Source organism: Strigops habroptila, chromosome 8 (assembly GCF_004027225.2).
Source record: "Strigops habroptila isolate Jane chromosome 8, bStrHab1.2.pri, whole genome shotgun sequence".
NCBI classification, from domain to species: domain Eukaryota; kingdom Metazoa; phylum Chordata; class Aves; order Psittaciformes; family Psittacidae; genus Strigops; species Strigops habroptila.
This window is the reverse complement of record NC_044284.2, coordinates 41613895-41633791: the sequence shown is the minus strand read 5'-3', so window position 1 is coordinate 41633791 and position 19897 is coordinate 41613895. Positions and strand designations below refer to the sequence as shown.

The 19897-nt window shown below is 40.4% G+C and overlaps 1 protein-coding gene across 1 annotated transcript in view; it reads right to left on the bottom strand.

The window, feature by feature from the left end:
- XPR1 (xenotropic and polytropic retrovirus receptor 1) overlaps nt 1-19897 on the bottom strand; it is a 110332-nt gene that overhangs the window by 17471 nt on the left and 72964 nt on the right. The window contains exons 4-11 of the mRNA XM_030495455.1: nt 17664-17887; nt 13682-13831; nt 13188-13271; nt 12841-12922; nt 9119-9306; nt 8706-8885; nt 4673-4838; nt 2774-2965 (exon numbers count right to left, since the gene is read on the bottom strand). Coding sequence (XP_030351315.1) covers nt 2774-2965; nt 4673-4838; nt 8706-8885; nt 9119-9306; nt 12841-12922; nt 13188-13271; nt 13682-13831; nt 17664-17887 — 1266 coding nt within the window. The remainder of the gene's footprint in view (nt 1-2773; nt 2966-4672; nt 4839-8705; nt 8886-9118; nt 9307-12840; nt 12923-13187; nt 13272-13681; nt 13832-17663; nt 17888-19897) is intronic.

Here is a 19897-nt window from a genome sequence, read left to right as displayed (position 1 = left end):
ATCCCCACTGCAATTAGCTGAGAAAATTGAATTCTGCATCTAAATAAAGGAAGAAAAGTAAAGAAATGCCTTCTCTGAGGGAAGAAAGAATGAGAATTATGCACTGCCTGAGCAATATGAATTATTAAACAGTGATATTTTGGTGAAACAGAGATACTCATCAAGAGCCCATAGCACACTGTGTTACTGGGGGGGAAACTTCACTACAGGAGGTTTGGAGAAGGGAGTACCACATATGGCTAGAACCACCATACATCACTGTAACATAATAAGGTGGCATTTGTACATTTGTTTAGTTCAGGTTGTTTTCCAGCAAGCATACGAAAACAAAGCACAAGAACGCTGTAAGTGCACTCTATATGAATTAGCTGGCTTTTGATGCCAACAAACCCTCCTACCCACATAATTCATTTTCACACAGCTGGCAGACACAAACTAAAACTTACAGACCAGATGTAAGTTTTTCAATGTTCAAATCCAGGGAGGAGGACAAGCCTTTTCAGAGGGCTGAGATGTCCCCAGGACTCCCAAGTAGAGAACAGGCGCTGGTGTACATTACCTGACCTCCCAAGAAAAGCCTGCCAATTACCCTCTTGCCCTGGCAGCCAAAGCTGCCATTCCAGAGGTATAAGTCACAGGCTTGCAAACACAGGCACTAAAGACAGTTGAAATAAAACTTTTGTTACCACAGCCAATCAATGGGTTCATTGCTTACTGCAATTTAGAGCAGGTTTAAGGAGCAAGGATCTTTACCAACTGACGTTTGTTTTGGGAAGTGCTTGCTTTCTTGAGAGCAAGCAGCTAGCCCCCAACAGATGTTCTGTAGGTAAGGGATTGGTATTTCTCTCTGCTATCCTTAGGCAGACACAGAGAAGGTGTGGGCGAGCAATGCATCTATTTTCAACAGTAACATCATAACAACTTGATGATAAACCATCTGATTCCAAGTTCAATAAGAACTGGGGAGCTACGTAGAGCACAGATTAAACTGGATTCTTAAGCGGTACAGAGTATTAGAAAGTACATTTATGGAAGGATGGGAATAGGCCTGCAGAGCTGAAAGGACACAGCAAGGTCTTTAGCAGCTCTCTGAAACATTGCTACAAGCCCGGGCACAGTGACATTGACAAAATCTGTGCTAATGTGTAACTTCGAAAGGCCATGAAGCTTCCCTTTTTTTTTTCTTTTGTATGATACCAACAACTATGTGCTATTGACTCCCACTAACAAAACTAGACAGGCAAAAGCTGGGAGTCACAAACAACTCTCAGCAACTGGAACAAGCCCTGTGCCTACCTCATAAACACCTCATTACAACCCACTCCCTGCCAGACTTGAAGAGCAGACAACAGTTATGTATGGCAGCAATGAGAACAAGGATCAGAGATACCAGCATAGATGCAAACCTCATAGGGAGCAGAAAGAGGTCAGACTCCTCAACAGGACATTTTGACAGATGCTGGCTTTCCTCTTGGTTCCAAACCTACCCTAACCTTCTCACAGAAGGCTCTGCCAGAGTGTCCACCCCCGGGAAGCAGAAGCATTAGTCAGCCTCCCCAAAGCAGGCACTGTATATAAAAACATATAAGCAGTGACTATAGCCAGGCAATCTGTATTTGTCTCATCTTGGGGTTTGGCAGTGGTGACTAACTGGACTGCAGGGCTGGAACTGAAGAGCTGCGGAATGTCACTGAGCAAACAAGTTAAAATGGGAACAAGCTCCAGGAACACAGCAGTGGGGAAGAGATGCACAGAGGGGCTAGGCACTGCATCCACAACTGATGCTCCCACACCAGGTTTGCGTGTACCTCCAGATACAGAGCACCCAACTTCCAGCCTTCAGCCAGCTTGCACTAATGCACTTCTCTGCCATTAAAATACAAGGCTTGACAAACGTTATTGTCAGGCCCAGCTAGGTCAAAATAGCCATTTCTTGGCCACAGGAAGGTTTCTAATAACCCCGCCACTCATCAAAAAAACAGCATGCCTTGAACACTTTTTCCTGCTCTGCCACAATCATAGTTCAGGATAAGTAATTGGTCATGAGCGTGTGCAGCTGCTAATTTCTAGAGATATAGAAGGCATATATTTTCAAATAAAAGAATACAGCTTTTAGGACTTCAGAACAATGAAAGGCAGGGTGACTGCCTTATGTGCAGAAACTAAAAGCTTTTTCCTTCAGAACAAGAGTAGAATTGAGTAATTGTCGTTTCCAGGGAGATGGGGAACTTCAGGGATCAGAGCTCAATCTGCAGTTAAATGGATTGGAAACAACTCCCTAACAGCTGCAGAAAAAAGCATGGATAAAAACACACCGGAAAATCCAGAGAGGGCATTTCCTGGCACTGTGTACATTTCTTGACATTCAGGAATGATGTACCAGCTTTATTTACACGATCCAGGTTAGCTATTCATGAATACTAAGGGAGAAGTATTTCCTATGTTATCTCTTTCCGTATACATCTCCCATTCAACCTCTCTTGACAGCAAAAACTAACAGGTATTTCCATTTTCTCCTTTTGAGAGAGAAACCTCAAAATTCTCTCACACTCCAGAAATGCAGTTCTAAGCAGACCAGGTATGTGAAAAATACCTAAAAGAAGATTTTAAATTACTCTTTGCAAGCTAGGCAGGCCTTCGCCTTTCCACTGAGATGTTTCACAGGTGCCAAAAGACAAAAGTTCATGCTTCAGTGGGATGACAAATTCTGAGCTTCTCTCATGTAAAACACAAATGCCATCATTTACAAAGAAGTTTCCAAAATCACCAATACCTTTGTGAGTGCTGTAGAGGGCTGCAAATGTCACCACAAAGAAGGTGGTGGAATATTTTCCAGCATTAACCAGATGAAAGGCCCGTTTGTTATCACGGTAACGGCGCAGGCACTGGATGAATCGCAACCAAGCAGGGATGCACTGGACAACCGCTCTCACTCCGTAGGAGTAGCTGTAACAAATCTGATTATCTGCAAGAAAAAAGTTTCAGGGACAAAGAGTTAATAAATTTAAGAACTCCTATTGTCTTCCTTTCTGTAAGAGTGTTATCACTTGACATGAGAGCATGTCTCATACTTAGACACACGCACATCCAGAACAGTGAGAAGCTCCTCATCACCAGTAAGCATCCTAAAGCTCCTTATTCTATCTCAGAGGTATCCAGATGACATGACATCAATAAGCACATCTAGACAGACCATCATCTAACTCCTTCACTGCTGCCAGTATAACTAACATGCAACAAGATCAGAAATAATTTATTTTTAAGTTTATTTTGTGCTGTTGGCAGTACTTTGAATAATCAAATTAAGAATGGAATTACAAAAGGCCTTCGACACTGAATTTTTGTGCATAAATGGGAGAGGATTTCCAAACTCTGCGGGACAGCTCAAAAAGGCTACTTTGCCTCAGATGTCCTTGACCCATTTTTCTTGTATATTGTAATAGGACAAAAGATATTCCAATATGTGTTTTTGCTGCCCCATTTTTTTTTATTTTTTTTTTTTTACAAGCAAAGCCAGGGCATAGCCCTGATTGCAACAACTGAGGTGAAAGGCAACTACACCAATGTGACACTGTGTTACACCCCTGATGTTTGAAAGCCTTCCTTTTATTGAGGAAATGACCAGGAAAAACCCTGCTTTGCCTGGAACCCCAAGCATGCAATATTCTTATGCTGTCTTGCTCAGCACATCTAAACCAAACACCCCACTAACAAACATTTGCTTCTTATTCAGAATAATGAAGACAAGTTATTGGCTGATATTTATCCCAAAGCACTGTGCTATCATTCCACTATTTCGATTGGAAGATGACAAGTTGATATCCACTCAGTTGCCCTATTTATTTATTTTTAATAAATAAATATTTAGTTACTTGCAACGCTGTCTTCAAGGGAAGAGAAAGATCAGGCAGATTTGAAGAACAAAGTGAACACTGATGCTTATTGAAGCATACTGCAAATTCTTTCAGCAAGTGTCAAAACCATCAGACAACACAATTTGCCAGCAGTCACTGCTTAAAATGAAAAGACAACAGCCTGATCCAGGAGGAGACAGGTACTATTTTGCCACTGGGAAGGCCAAAGTCAAAATTCATATGCCAACTCTGTGGTTCTTCTGGCTAGAAAGAAGAGGCAGAGCATGCACAACCCTGGCATCACAGCATCAACTCTAATTGAATAAGGGGTGACAATAACAAGGAAGTTTCTCCATCCTCTCTTGCTTTAGGGTACTTTGATGGAGCCTGTAAGAAGCAGGCTACAGGACAGAAAATTGTGGTTAATAAGCTCATGCAACTCATTTTGATACTGAGCAACAGGAACAGGCTAAAAGCAAATACATGGTTAAACTACTATGTAAGAAAACAGCAATGCCAGGAAAATGGATTTCTCCTTCCAATCAAGAAGTGCTGCATCTAAATTCTTCGATGAATATACATGTGAGGCCAAATGACTGGATTAGGAAATGAACACTGATGTGAAATTCAATTTCTCTGGATGGAAGAAAGAAAGGGGAGAATCTCTCCAATGTTGTGTTTACAAGAAACATGAATTATTTTAGTTCTCTATGTCTTTGGTAGCCCTCTTCAAACAGATAGATAATTATGAATCTGCCTTGACAGTGTTTTCCAGGTCATTTTGACTGCATTTGCATGGGTCATCAGCATTACTCTACCTGTATTTGCCAGAAGTCCAGCATTGTCCTCCCACTGAACCTCAAAGCTGTAGAAGCAGATCATGTATTCCAGATCCATGAGTATTACGACCAGGCTGTTGAGCTGATCAGCCAGCCAGAAATCTGCGAAGCCTACCTTGTGGAAGGGAGCAGTGAACACTCGAAACTGCCAGGAAGAAAAAGGAATAATTCATAACAGTGTCAAATACATCTAAATGCAGTGGTAGGACATCATGGCATTGAACAAATATGGGAATCGCAGAAAGGCTTGAAGATTTATTGCTGACCTTTTGCTCCTACTGACAAAAAAAAGACAGCTCTCTCCTCACTTTTAGTACCTCCCTCTGCATGCAACCATTCATGTCCCACTCACTTTTTTTTTTGGTGTCTGTTGTTATTGTTTTGGGTTTGGGTTTTTTTGGGGTTGTTTTTTTCCCCCCCACCTCAGTGGCAGAAGAGCCTAGTCTCCTCCAACCAAGCTCTTTCCCAGAAACTTCCAATCTCCATTTCTTCTGTTGCTTCTCATTTTGATCAGTGCTTTCTTTCAGGCATTTACGTAGTGTCTATTGACATCTTTCACACATACCTTCTCCCTCACTCTTAATATTTCAGTTATAGGCCTTCAGCATGGGCATTACTTTGATCATGCTTCGGTTTACTTAACACATTAGTTGTTCTTTGGTGTTAGAAGTTGAAAAAGCAAAGATTGTTACTGCTGGAGCTGCCCAAGCCTCTAGCAGGGAAAGAGTTAAAGAAAGGGCAGAGGAAATCCTATTGACTGTCAATTAGACTCCCCCTCAATCCCAGTCCACTTTCCCTCTAAGCCTTAGCAGCAGTTTTGCTACTTTCAAACCAGACAGTTTTCATGGTCCATTACCTTTGATTACAACTCTCTCTACCCAGTTAGTTATAGTTACTAACGGCCAATTTCTCAAAGAGACAGCACCAGAACCATCCAGTAGTTCAGAGATTTATGAACCTTTAAACTAATGAAAGCACAGGCTAACACTGATCTTTTATATTGCTCTCCTTATTAACCTAAAGGGTACACAGTTACAGAAACCTTACAGGGAAAGGACTGACACATTCCCATTGGCTTTTAATGCCAATTTAAGGCTCTGGTCCTAAATTTCAAAGCCAAATAGGGGATTAAGACTTAGTGGCATAAAGCAGATATGGATCTTGACCCAGAAAGCACCGTGCTGAAGGACGGAACCTATTACAAAGGCTCAAAGAGGGCCAGCCACTAGGGATGTCTGTCCTCAAAGCAGTCCAGCTGCAGAACAGCTTCTGCAGAGGTCAGAGAAGCCACGCCAGCCTTTCTTTTCAAAAGGTCCTTCCTCCATTTTACCAACACTCCCTGATACTATCTTTACCTGTTTCATCTGACCTTTTTTTTATTATAAACAAAGACTGACTAAACCAAATGAAACAAGAAAACAAAGAAATTAATAAAATCCATGTTGTTATTTAATTTACAGAGACACACTTAGGCACTGCCAGATGACAGCATAAAACTTAAGACAGTACAAGCTTTCCACCTAAAGGCTACAGCAGACAAGGAGTCAGCAGATATGTCCATGACCTAGATAAGGCACTGGCAGCTCAGTGAACTATCCTTAAGAACCTGAGCTGCCATTTGAACCCTCCTAACCCTGCGCATCAGGCACTGGGTTTTCTGGCTGCTGCCATGCGCTGCCCAGGCACAGCTGGAGTTGCAGCCCAGCTACCAGAGGGTGATGGCAGCGGAGGGCACTGCCTGCTGGCAGATACCACAGGCAACTCCTCAATTCCCAGCTGAGAAGTGTCTGCAGCATCCTCCAGAGAAGATGGGCCGCAAGAATAAAGTCATCAAAAAGCTGGAGTTGAACTTCAGTTTCAAGTAATCGGTTCGAATTATATATCAACAGTTCCACAGTCTGAGCAGACTTCCCAGTGCTGTGGTTTTAGTAAGTGCTGAAACGGTAGATATTTGAGCTGGAGCTAAACACTTCCTAGATTTTCACCTCTCTCAGACAGGCTCCCTGCAGTTGTTTTGCCATTTTGGTTCCCTGCAGAGAGCGTGGGCACACAGACGCTGTGCCATCCCCTGTACTTGAATCCGATTCTTCCTGGTGAGCTGCTCTCCTCAGCCTACACAAGCGCACTCATGGGCTTCTCATCTGGCAGCAAAGGAACACTCACCTAAGTACGTAGGCGAGAAAGAAGAGCCTGGTGTGGGAATTAAACTTTTTTTTTCCAGAGGAAGACCAATTCAGATATAACTTGCAGTCCCTCAGGGATTATCAAGAGATCCCACTCATAAGTACCAACAAGCAGCTGTTGATGATCACAGGTGGATGAAGTAAGCCCCCCAGATCCATCAGGAAATGCTACAACACACTAACGTATGCTCCTGGTTGGTTCTAGAAAAAGTGAAGGTGCCAGTAATGCTCTGCTACACCCGATATGTCATATTTCGTTATGGCTGGAAATTAAACATATTAAGGATGTGAACAAAAATGCTAACCAAAATTTGTGTGAACCGCACAGTTCTAGGAATTGCACTATTTAAACCTTCTTTCACCCAGATAGCTGCTGGCAACTGCACAGAGCAATAAAATATACCCAGCCAGCCAATTACACACAATAAAAATTAGAAAAGCCTAACAGCTACTCTTTATGTGGTTTGTCTGGCCTCTTTCTTCCCTTTCTGCATAACACACAGTCAGAAGTACTGTGTCATTTTCCACCATTAAGGTGATCTTGCATTTTGATGAAGCATTTTTCCCCAGCAGACCTTGGGATGAATTGGCCTCTGCACACTCAAAGGTGTGCCTCTATCACAGACTGCAGCATGGTCTAGAGATAGCTGGGCTACAGCAGGTACTGGAAACTGCCTAAGAGCTCTGTGAGGACTGAGAATCTTACCCTGTTAGGATATTAAGGTAAATTAGCACAGATATTGCTCACATGGTTAAAGCACTTCCACTGCTTCCCCTAGCACCAAGGGACAGCAGTAAGACTAATGAGGCTTGGGACTAAAGGTACATCTATGAGAGGTGGCTGAATGCTGGAAGGCAAAAAAGAAAAACGGAAATAGTAGTAAGCTAGTAAATCAAATAACAGAGGTAAGCACACAGAGGTTAAGTAGCTGTGTGTACACCTGCACACACATGCTTGAAGCATGATTCTATGTTTCATCATTGTCATGTTCCAGATAAAGTTAATTGTTTTAATTGGCATTAAAATGATTCTACGAATAACATCAGCCTGCCAAACCCTCTTATGACCAATGCTCTCTGAGCAGTTGCAGCAAGAATAAGGTATCAAGGGAACCAACTTGATTAAAGTCAATTTAAAAGGGCATATAGGGTGGGCTTGAACATGTGAATCAGCCATTTGGGAAGAAACTGATGAGCCATACAAGTTTGAAAACTATTCTTTTGGAGCTCCCACCTATAAATAGAACACTGAAGTAGCACGCACATTTACATGCAATTTACCAGATTTATCTTACCTGAAAAATGGGAGCTGGGTCTAAAATAGTTTAAGACCACAAACAGATTTGCTGAAAAAAAGCCCACCCATGAACATAATTTTATAAGCAGTAACCTTTGCAAACATTCCCACTCATCAGTGAATCCTCTCAATCTTGCCACTCACCCATTTTGGGCTGGGAAGCATCCATGCAACCTTGCCTTACGGCACTGTAACCTTAATCAAACTGCTTCACTACATTTAGGAACAAAAAAGCAATATATCAGAGTGATTCTATATGTGCAAAAGTATGCACACAGCTGTATACAGGAAGATTAGCAAGTAGCTACCTGCAATACTAAGATAATGATAGGCTGGTACAAGCCGAAGTTGATTCTGTAAACCCATGCTCAACAGTGATGTGCAGTCAATACCTTATCAGGTCTGCTCTATGAACACACAGTGGTATAAGCATCCCTCTTTCCTGAAGATTAGTAACATTTGTATATACTGAACTGCCACTGCTCAGCTACAGCATTTTTAAAAAAATGCTTATTTCAGGTTTGAGACTTACCAATAGTTTGAGCAGCCAAAAACGGGACTTGTAATATAAGGTTTTGGTAGGGTTGATGAGAAAAAGCAACATGAAGCCATACAAGATGAGTGGATTCACCTGCATAGGGATGTAGGTGAATTTACCATATATACATGCCAGCAGGCTCAGGCACCACAAAACGCCCAGGAAACCAGCAATCTACAGAAAGATAGAAAAAAACCACATAGATACTTTATGAAAATATAGCTTTGAAACCTTCAATGAATTCTCATTATAAGAAAAGGGAGAGCAGTGCTCAATCCTGTAATCTAATAAGACTTCAGCAACTTCCTCTTCTAATTGCATTAGAACTCCTTGCCAGGAAACGATGCAGGATTTATCCTCCTGATACGCCACACAGCTCAACCACTCCTACAAACTATTCTGTTTACCTCAAAGAGATGTTGATGGGACAAGTTGCTGCGGGGATTGAGTTCAAAGATGAGGACATGATTCACTCCAGCCTGTCTCCAGCCATATGTGTTGATACCCAGGAGAAAGAGGAATTCTATCAGGAGAAAGCCACCTCGATAGATTCTCACCAGTGGCCACACATTTGGTCCATCTATAAAAGCCACACCTGGAAAAGACAAAAATGGAAAGACCTTAGCAATAGCACAAGTCATGTCACAACGCAAAGCTGCGCTCTACTGCTTTATACTCATCCTCAGATGCTCAGCTGTACCCCATGAAAACAGGGTGCACTCATAGGCACCTGCATATTCCAGCAAGAAGAGGAGTTTTTACCCAGCCCATCAGAGCATTTAGGAGTGTTCTGGGGAAAATTCACTCTCCAGCTGGTGTAGTCAGGTCATTAGCAGCATCGTAAGTCCCCTGTGTCATACTACAGGCACGTAGGACATCACTAGCATAAATCGTGACTATAAGCACGTAAATGTTCCGGTTTAATGAAGATGAAATCCCAACAGACAGATACACAAATACTTCAGCTCCCCAGAAAACCAAGCAGCACCATTTACAGCATTTAAAACAATGCTAAACTGTGCCTAATCACTGAACTCAATACAACTGTAATGTAATACATATTCATAACTAGCAATATAATATCCAGCCACACCCAAAGAGAAAACCCAACATAAGGCAGCAATAGTGGAAAGCCTGTTGCTTCCTTTGTTCAGTCTTCAGGGGTTTAGAAACAAATTCACTTCATTTCAAACAACAAGCAGCCTTATATAGCAGGAGCTTTCTCTAGCATAAGCCTCTTTGCAAAATGCTATCTCCTGGTTGCCCAATATGGGTTTCATGAGAAAAGCACAAATAAAGTATGGTTATTTGAATCCTCAGTTTCATTGAGTGTTTCTCACCCATGTGCTTTTTAAGAGGGGGGAAAAAAAAAAATATATAAAAATGCAGTTTTGCAGAATTGATGCTGAGAATTTATTTCCACAAACGTTCCTGTCTAAATTACAACCCCGAGTTTTTCATACTTTTTCTTCAGATAAAACATATCCATAAGAAGTTTCATGTGTTCAGCATCTGTACTTTATTCTAGATAAAATTATGAAGGAAAATTGTCCAAGGAACAATGACTCAAAACCTGTTACTTTAAATTTATAACTTAGAGACTATTGGATTCAGGGAAAAGGGAGTCAAATTTTGAACAGAAATGACAGACATCCTGAGGAAGCTGAAAGAAATGAGTCTTAAATATGGAATTGCAAAAGCAGCATTTCAAATTTTGATCTGAAAACCAAAGGACGTGCTTTCAAACAGGACAAGGTAGCCCCAAAAATATTGAATAAGACATGACCAGACAGAATAGGACAGATATGCTGTGTGCTGTTCAAGACAGAACACCCAGACAAAGGTTTATCCTGAGGCAAACACAGTTCATGACAGTATAGCATATGACTTCCATATCTAATGCCCGCTAATCTTATTTCCAGACTCAGGACCATAATTGCAGGTTGGACAGCAGCTGATTCTGGAGAAAAAGCAGATACTGAACAATATAAGCAGCTCAGATACTAACATAAAGAAGTTCAGATACTAACATAAAGAAGTTAAGAGTATTTCTGTATATTCTCTCTTCTGATACTAAGACCCTATCTAATTTAGTTTCCGTAGTGTAATGGCTAGATTTGATTCCCTTTTCATGTGTCCTAACTGAACCATTTTCTTCACTACTGCCAAGCAGTTTGACTGAAGACCCCCAAAGACCAACTTGCAGGGAAGTGACCAGCAAAGGTGCATGTGGTCTCAAACTGGTGTGACCCAGTCCAGGGCTCCTCCATACTATAGCCCCAAGACAGAGAGATTTTCCATACATATCCACTTCAACCAAAGATAAGCGAAACCTCCTCCTAGAATCACAGCAGGTACATGACACTTGATCAACTCATTCCTTCAGCAAATGCAAGCTGAACAAGGTGTTCAGAGAGGAAGATGTCCCTGGTTACAAGACTAATGGCATAGCAATCTAATTCTCAAACAAGAGACAGGGCACTGCTGCAGCAAGAGTCTTTGAGATTTTGCATGAAATCTTCCAGGTTTCTGGTTAATAAAACATATGCCCATTTCCATGAACTTTCAATTACATACTGGCTTGGCACCTAGGAAAGCTAGTACAGAAACAGGGATGCCTCAAAATTCATACTCTTTAGGATGACACTTTCCTGGGATCCACGTGTAACATTTGCAGCCTCTAACAGACCCCAAGGTATTATGAACTCGTCTCTCTAAAATGTTGCTGTTCTACTTGTAAAATCAGGTAATAAAGAAGTGGTTTCCCAGTAGAAGTTCTATGCTGTTTCACAGATTCTACGCATACAACACTAAAATCCCATTTTAGTCAATCAAATCATAATTTTCAAATTTAGCGGAGAGGTTAGCAGAGTCATTATCAAATAAAAAAACCAAACCAAAACCACAAACCACTTTGCAGTTAGAATGCAGGTTTTGCCCAATATCTGAAGTAATGTACAGATATCAGATCATGTCTGCTGATAACAAATAAACCTATTATTCACAATAAGTTAGTAACATCTGCTTTGGAGGTATAATCATTTTTATGAATTCCTTCTCACAACTGTGTCACTTACTGAGAGATAAAGCAAACACAACTGGCTTCAACCATATTTGCATCTCACACAGAGATCAAACATGCAAGCAATAGAAAAAAAAGATACAATGAATGAAGAGCAACTTCTACACATTAAACAGACCCTTCACACAGACAGGTTAAGCTTCTGCCTCTACCATTGGAAGACCAAATGAGAAGCACTGCAAACGGCTTCTCAACAGAGACATTTTATCCCAAGAGATGATTGGATTCAATCACAGAAACATCTGATTAAAAATTTCTTTTAAGTCAAAACCACAGACATGGGCTTTCCCTAATGCAAGAGCTCGCACGTTGATTTGTTAAGCCTTTTCCTTTGTACTGTTTAAGCAAGTTACAACACTCCTGAAATCACACACACAATTAGTAAAGCCACTTGTGATTAAACACCGTGTCTGGATCTACAGTACTAACATGGCTTTTACTCTAATCAGAGTTCAAACTCAGAAGGCACAAAGCAGAATAAAACCAATGCCTGAGATACATAATAATTTATTGTAGCTGTTAAACAATCTTGCCAAAATCTGCCAACAAGAAAAATTATATTAATTCCATTAATAGGCACCAGGCATTGAAATCCCTGAAATTTCTACATGAAAATGCCCCAAGTGGCATGGTGCTTACATGGCTCTATGTCTGGTCTCACTCTCTGTAGGGAGTTAGTATCATGAAAAAATTTGGTTCTAGGAGCACCTGTCTCAAGGTGAGTGAGGTCTATGTGTTCACACAACCATAAAAGAAATCTGTCTTTGTAGATGAATGTTCCACCTCCAGAACATCATTCCAAGAATAGGGAGGAAACCAGGAGAACAAACCATAATATATTCAAAGTCCAAAATCCGCATATACAACATGAGAAAACCACAACCTGTTACTGAGCAGAACTAATACTTCACAACAGTGTGATCCTAGTCAGACTGATCCAAACCAGAACATCCTGACCAACCCAGTTCAGATCCAGGCTCCTGTTAAGTGATGAAAACATGTCCAAACCAAGGTATGGCAGGCAGCAGTCCAGTCGAGGATACCCACCTGAAAGTATGACAGTGACGTTCAGTGCAACGAACAACCCACAGAACAATCCAACCCTGAATGTAGTCCAGGCTGGTACAGGCTGTGAACAAAGCAATGGTGGAATTAAGGTGGGGTAAACAGGTTATCAGCAAAGTCAGATTAATTTGCAGAATAAATTTAAAATTAGGAATAGTAAGTAAGCTATTTCCAAATCTTCCAAACTAAAGCAGATTACGTGACAATTACTCACAATTTGCGGACCATGCTCACATCAATTATTTTCACTATTTTGTTCAGATGTTGAATCTAATTTGGCACCTTGACAAGTTGGAGAAGCATCTTTGTTAAATAGCTCAATCTCTCACCTGAGCTGCTCCTAAGGGTGGAACACGCAAACGTTTCATAGCCTTCTGTCTGTCCCCATCTTCTAACTCATTGGTCACCACTTCCTAAGGAGATGAAGACATACATCACAGAAGCTCATTCTAATGATAAGCACATGGTACTGAATTAAACCCAAAAACAATGGTTGGTTTCCAAGTTACATTTGAGCCCTGGCCCAATACTCTCCTAGTACACGTTAACAAAGATAAGAAAAGCTCATCATGCTGCATGAAGTTACACAATACAAGCTAACACTGCACTGGCTTTTCAGAGTGAAAAGCTACCAGCTGAACAGAACATACCCAAATTATGTAAGCAGTGCCAGAAATCAGTGGCATTTCAAAATCAATTAATAGCTGTCTTGGTGGCAAATACAAGCTATAGAGAGGGCAAAACATTATAGGAATCAGTAGTGAAAAAGAAAACACTGTTTTCTAGTTAAAAAGAGGAACAGTGCCCAGACTAGCATCTTTACCTCTGTTTCGGAGATAAGCTGGTTGATCTTCTTGCAAGTGTAGAAAGGTGCCACCTCCACCTCAGCCACCCGCCATTCTGCTCCCCGCGCCGTCTCCAAGTTCTTGTCATGCTTCTTCAAGATCTTGCGGAAGCCGGTGAAGTTCAGGTTCTGCAGACAAGTGAAAAGAGTTACTGACTTTTAACCTCAGTCAGTTCCCAAAAAAGTTAAATGGTTATATTTCCACTGCTAGAAAAAAAGGAATAGTTAACAAAACCCACCAAATTATTGCATCTATCATCAGGAAGTTTCTGATTTATCACTGTGTTAGAAGTCACACATATCCCTTGCAAATAACAGAAAAAATGTGGGACTCGGGGACATAAAAACATATAGCTAATTTGCAGGAAACTACCTAAACCTCATGTTTCCTGAAAAGCCAAATTACTCCCACTTTCCTCCTTAATGCAGGAAGTGATGATAATCCTGGTGAAACCTCCCTGAAGACAAATAACCTTTGCTGAAAAATTGCATGCACAAAGTTATTTCAAGACATGCTCCATCTCTCTGGGTATACCTTACTGCATATGTCCCAGGTACTGCAACGTGGCAGCTGGTGTCTGGATTAGCAGGGGATGTAATGAGCTCTTAACAAACATATAAAGCTGCAGAAAGACCAGGTTTGTCCCAAATAATACAGTCATTACCAATCCTTCTGAAAAGGCTAAACTACTAACTTCTATTTTCTTCAAACTCTATGTTGATTTCAAATCCAGTTCTCCACATTATAGAAGGGAAATCCTTGTACAAAATTTGTAAATGCTGCAAATTAAATCCAGACATGTACATCCACACAGCACCATCCTTTTCTACAGAGTATGTTGCACAGTGACTGCAAAACTATTTTAGACTTGCAAATGTGGTAGATGCAACTCCCTAGCATGTAGAAGTGCATTAAAACAAGAATTAATTGTTGATTTTCAAGTTATGCATGATACCTAACCCAATACTCTTCAAATGCACAGTAACTAAGATAGGCAAAGCTCATCACACTGCAGGCAATTGCTGTGACAAGATGTATCCGAAATCCTGCATTTCATTGTGCAGAAAACACCACTCAAAAGACTCAATGTTTCAGTCAAGAAATGGTAGGAACACAGACAGATCATGGCAAGATTCACTGCTAAAAAAAAAAAAAAAAATTTCTTAGAGAGGAGCTTGGAAAGAAAAAGAGAGAAAACAGCAAAATCCCATGCCCTAGGGAGAGGCGCCAACTACTCACTGAAATATTTTCAATCTAATTATGCTGAGTGATTTAATACCAGACCCCTACCATATAGGTGGGGAAATGAGGCTAGGGAGACAGGAGCAGGAAGCCGATGAATTAACAATCTGCATTAATGCAGACAAGAGACTAATTATTTTCTATTGGAAAAGCCAGCATTCCACCCAGGGAGATGACCATTTCAGAATCTTGAAATTAAAAAATGCAACAAAATGATGATTTTGGTCAGAGATTTTTCTGTAGCCTCAACTAACATCACTTTATCTGCCATGTGTGCAATCCCAGCCTAACTCTAGTGTGCCTTGGCTGGTCCGGGCATGGTTACACCAGACATCGTAGAACCTCTCCAGCAGCACTTCATCCTCTGGCTACAAAAATTCTGCAAGCCCAAAGCACGCAATAAAAATACTAGTGGTTACAGTGGTAATTCCGACAAGGAACATACAGTGATGGAACAGTCAAACATCATTTACACAGTCAGATGTTTTGCTATTCGTGACGCTTTTGTTTGGCAAGGGGCTTTTTCCAAGCCTGACTTCCATTTCTGCTGGATACTAATTGAATCCATTGAAGTGAATCAACTAATGGTATATCATGTCATTAAAGATGAAAAAAAAAAAACCCAAGGAGTACAACTTATGCAATAATATAATGCAAGATCAAGTAGAATCAGTGGACTCAAAAATCTCTGCTCATATACAAATGTATAAGGAAATGCATCAGCATGACAAACACACAGCAGTTTAATAAGACTGATTCAGCATCCATTATTTGCCTGATTAATGTCCTATATTATATACAGTATAAGTAAATACTATGTATTTAATAATTAAGATTTGTTTATTCTGAAACATAGTAGTTCAAATAAATAGATCTATTTATATATCTACACACTCTAGAATGATATATTACTGTTACTAATAAATCAATTTTATCAGAAGTTTAATCATTGGTAAGTTAAATATCAGCTGCCCTGGAGACAAGTTATGGTTCCACTTGATATTTGGTTTGTGTACCTTAGAAATGAATGCATGCTGCTTTTGCCCTTGCTTCAGTTTAACAGACTGAAATTTGCTTCAAGTGGGTTTTCTGTTCCTGGTAACCCATCTCAAGACTTCAGCATTTCATAAAAGCCATAGCTTGATATTTATAATGCCGCTGTTGACTTCCCTTTACCACCTACATGAAGGCCTCGGCTATGTCATCTTCCCACCAGGTTACTGTTTTTACTCTCCAAAACTGCAAGAGCTTGAATATTCCTAGTTCTTACACTCTAAGCTCAAAAGTGATTAAGAGTAGTATTCTGGGATTTGGTTTTATATCCGGTTTAGTACTTGTATTCACTGTCCTAAACTTCAAGACCAATTTGAACTAATTTTTCTCATTCTCGATACGTTTTAGAAAGAAGCTCTGCTCCTTTTGGAAACTATGAAAGCTATCAAATCCAGATGGGGTTTACATCAACATTTTCTATATGTACAATGGACTCTTGGTAGCAAAAATATAGGTGTGCAACATGCCTTTCTTCACTGATGAATAGTAGGAAAAGATTTTCCAAATTAATTACCTATGTCACCCCTATTTAAATTCTTCATCAAGCCTCAGAAGTGAATTTTGTAACAAAGAGTAAGAGCTTTTTTTTTAACCAAAAAAAAATAATTTGAAGAAATCACAGCAGGTAATACTGCTTCACTCCATTCCTGAAAAACTACAAATACTCTGCCTTTCCCAGGATTTCGAACCAGAAATTACCTCTAATAGTTAGAGGGCTTTATTAAGAAACTCATAAATAGTTTCCAGACATGTACTCAAAGACATAACATCACTTTAGGAACAGTACAAAGACTCAGAATTTTGAAAGAATAAGTTTTGTCCATACTACAAGTAGTATTCCTAACAATTAATTTTGTTCAGTAAAAGTCTCCAGTACAATGCTGGTTAAGATCTAAATACAGATGTTCTAAATTTAAACTCAAACATTCTCATTTAACAAGCTAAAAACCCTCACGGTAAGACATGTAAAAGCATTTCAGAGTATTTAACACCAAAAGAGCTGGCCCCACAAAAAAGATCATAACAGTTTCAGGTTTTTGCTTCAAGATTTTGGGAACAATATCAACATCTGCAATATTTACCATGTCCTTTCATGACAGAAATCCTAGAACAAGTAAAGATTTGGTTTTCTCATACTTCAAGGCAAATGAGCCTGTATCCTACAGAATTGAAAACATTTTTTTTTTAAATGAATGTTTTAACAAGAAATTCTGATATAGCAAGGTCACAGTCACTACCATGGTAACGCCAAGAGAAAACAGTATGTTAGCATTTCAAGTTTCATTACAAATATTAGATAAAAGCTTTTTTCTTCTCCAGTGTGCCAGCTCCAGCCCTGAACAGAACAACACATTACAGAAGGAGGAGGTACTGATATAACTTCATGTTCTGGCCATGCCTGGGCAAAGGGTCTTGGGGTCAGCCAGCCCAGAAAAGGAAGATGAAGGAAGGTCCTTCTGCCGGTCAGCTTAGCAATTCTAGCTCAACAAAAAGCAACAAGACATACACTGCTAGCTGCTAGGCATCTGTCTTTTCTTAAATGTTTAGGGACCCCAAAATTTAGGAAGAAATTAAAATAACAGTTTGAACGTGGCAACTGAAGGATACACAAAGCACAGTCATTTACACACAGGGCTCTGTAAACCCACATCTTTTTGCAGGTACCTGATAGTTCTGCAGTAAGATGAGGCTGAGGTAGAGCTCGCTGAAGGCCAATTTCAGATCTTTGATATTCCTATGCTGGACTCGCTCTTCATGGGACAGGTGGAAGACTGGCTTTCTGCGCCGCTGCAGTGTGGAAACCCCACTGGCTTCTTTCTGTGCATCCAAAGTTGATTGTAACTCAGTCCGAAGAGTAGTAAACCTGCGCTGAGCTTCTGCAAGCTTTTCTGTTAGCAAGGAAAGGAAAAAGTCAGATGAGAGGATAGCAACTTGCCTACCAAGCCCGTAAAAAGCACTATAACTTTTCCTCAAATAACGTGCCTATAGGTAAAAAGCACTGCATTGAATAACCTACAGCATGGCCTTCCTCTGCTAAGCATTAAATTCCACAACTCTGTGTATTTCTCTTCTATGAAGCTCCTTTTAGTTAAAGACATGAACTCAGACCTCTCGACTTCTACCCAAGATCTGATTTCTAGAGGATGCTCATTCCAGGACCATACGCATACCTGTATGGTATGGAAGAAGGCCAACCTGTGCAGCTGCTGCCTGTATCTAGGGGCTATAAACCAGCACAGTGATGCAGGGTTAGGCCTCCCCACACTGGCAGAGCCACAGTTGGAGGCAGCCAGGCAGATAGGGTCTCATCCAAATAGCAAAGCAGTGACCGCATGTCTACTTTGCGCAGAAAGCAAAGCTGCTCGCCTTTCTCAAATAAAGCAAATGCACAAAAAGCATGAGAAAAAAACAAATGTTAGACAATATTATGAAACTTGACAGTTTAGTAAGCAAAGCACTTTTCGTATCTGTGCACCCACTACTAACTATGTGTTTACTATCTTGTTAGATGACAGTAAGGAAATCCAAGGAGAAAAAAAACCCCAAAGAAAACAAACCACACTTCAAATGCGATGCTGAATTTCACTGCTCAGAGAGCAACGCTACCCTTCTGCCAAGCTCCCAGTAACAGACAAACACAGATTCTGCTTTGATCAGGAGTTACAACACTACTAGCTGCTGTACATGATCTGCTGTAATAATTTACCCCTCTTTTCCTCAGTTTAGGCTCATGCAGGTTAGAAGCATCGCCTCATTATTTACTGATTAAAGGAACAGCCAACCTGAATTTAAATATCATTTTGATATGTATTCAGAAGAAGTCAGCCTCTCATCTCAAGTATGAAAAAGGTGTTCCTTTAAACATGCTGCTTTATGTACTTTCAGAAAAAAATACTCTTTTTGGCTAAATAAAAATCTTTTTAATGCCAAAACCAGCATAACTGACACCATTATCTTTCTCTTTGTTCTGTAAAACTAGTTCCTTCCAGGCTTTTTCCCTCCCCTGTGGCTTTAGTCACAGCTTTGGCATCTCTGCTGATAAGCCCCATCGTGGACCATGGGTACTGGCGTTGGCCAGGAAGGCACCAATCAGGTTCACAGTGTTGGAGCAGAGGCTGGGAGCTGGAGCCACCTCCACCTGCCAGGACACACCACCACAACAGAAACCATGGAGCCCCACAGTCCCTCCACCACCCAAAGCTCTGCCCCACAGTCTCCTGGCTGTCAATCTAATTCCTTTTCATTAGCATCTTATGTAACAACAGTAACTTCCAGCTGCTGCCGCCCCTCCCCCAAAGTAACATTTACTCTTCTGGGAGGAATTCTGACCTTTTCCTCAGTCTTATTCAATTCTGTCTAATTTTAAGAGCAAAACCAATCTGTAAATAATTATACAGTGCTCTGCATAAGGTATTTTCCAGGAGAATGCCTTTCCAAACAGAAAACTGGAATCAATATACAAAAATCAAGTATGGAAGAACCTGAAACTCTCTAATTTTCTTGATTATAAGCTTTAATAAAGTAAGATGTTTTAAAAAGACAGGAAAGGATAACTTCTCCCTGGTAACTTCTACAGCTTCAAGGACTCCACTGAAGAGAGGCAATGCAGCCCACAGTGAGAATTGTCTGCCCACAGCCTACAATTACATAATATTTAACACACACAAGGTCAGACTGCAAAAACAATAATCTTTCCACACTTTGGGAACTCTCTCGGGAAGAAGTAATGGATACCTATTAGAGCAGCTGTTAGAATTAAAAGCCTTCATATAAATAAAACTCACAAGTTCACTATATTCAAAACACCATATTAAACTGTCTGTGATACACTGAGATTTCTTTGGATCAAAGTATTAAATATGCAAGAGTTTAAATCACATCTCTGAATTGAAAGTATG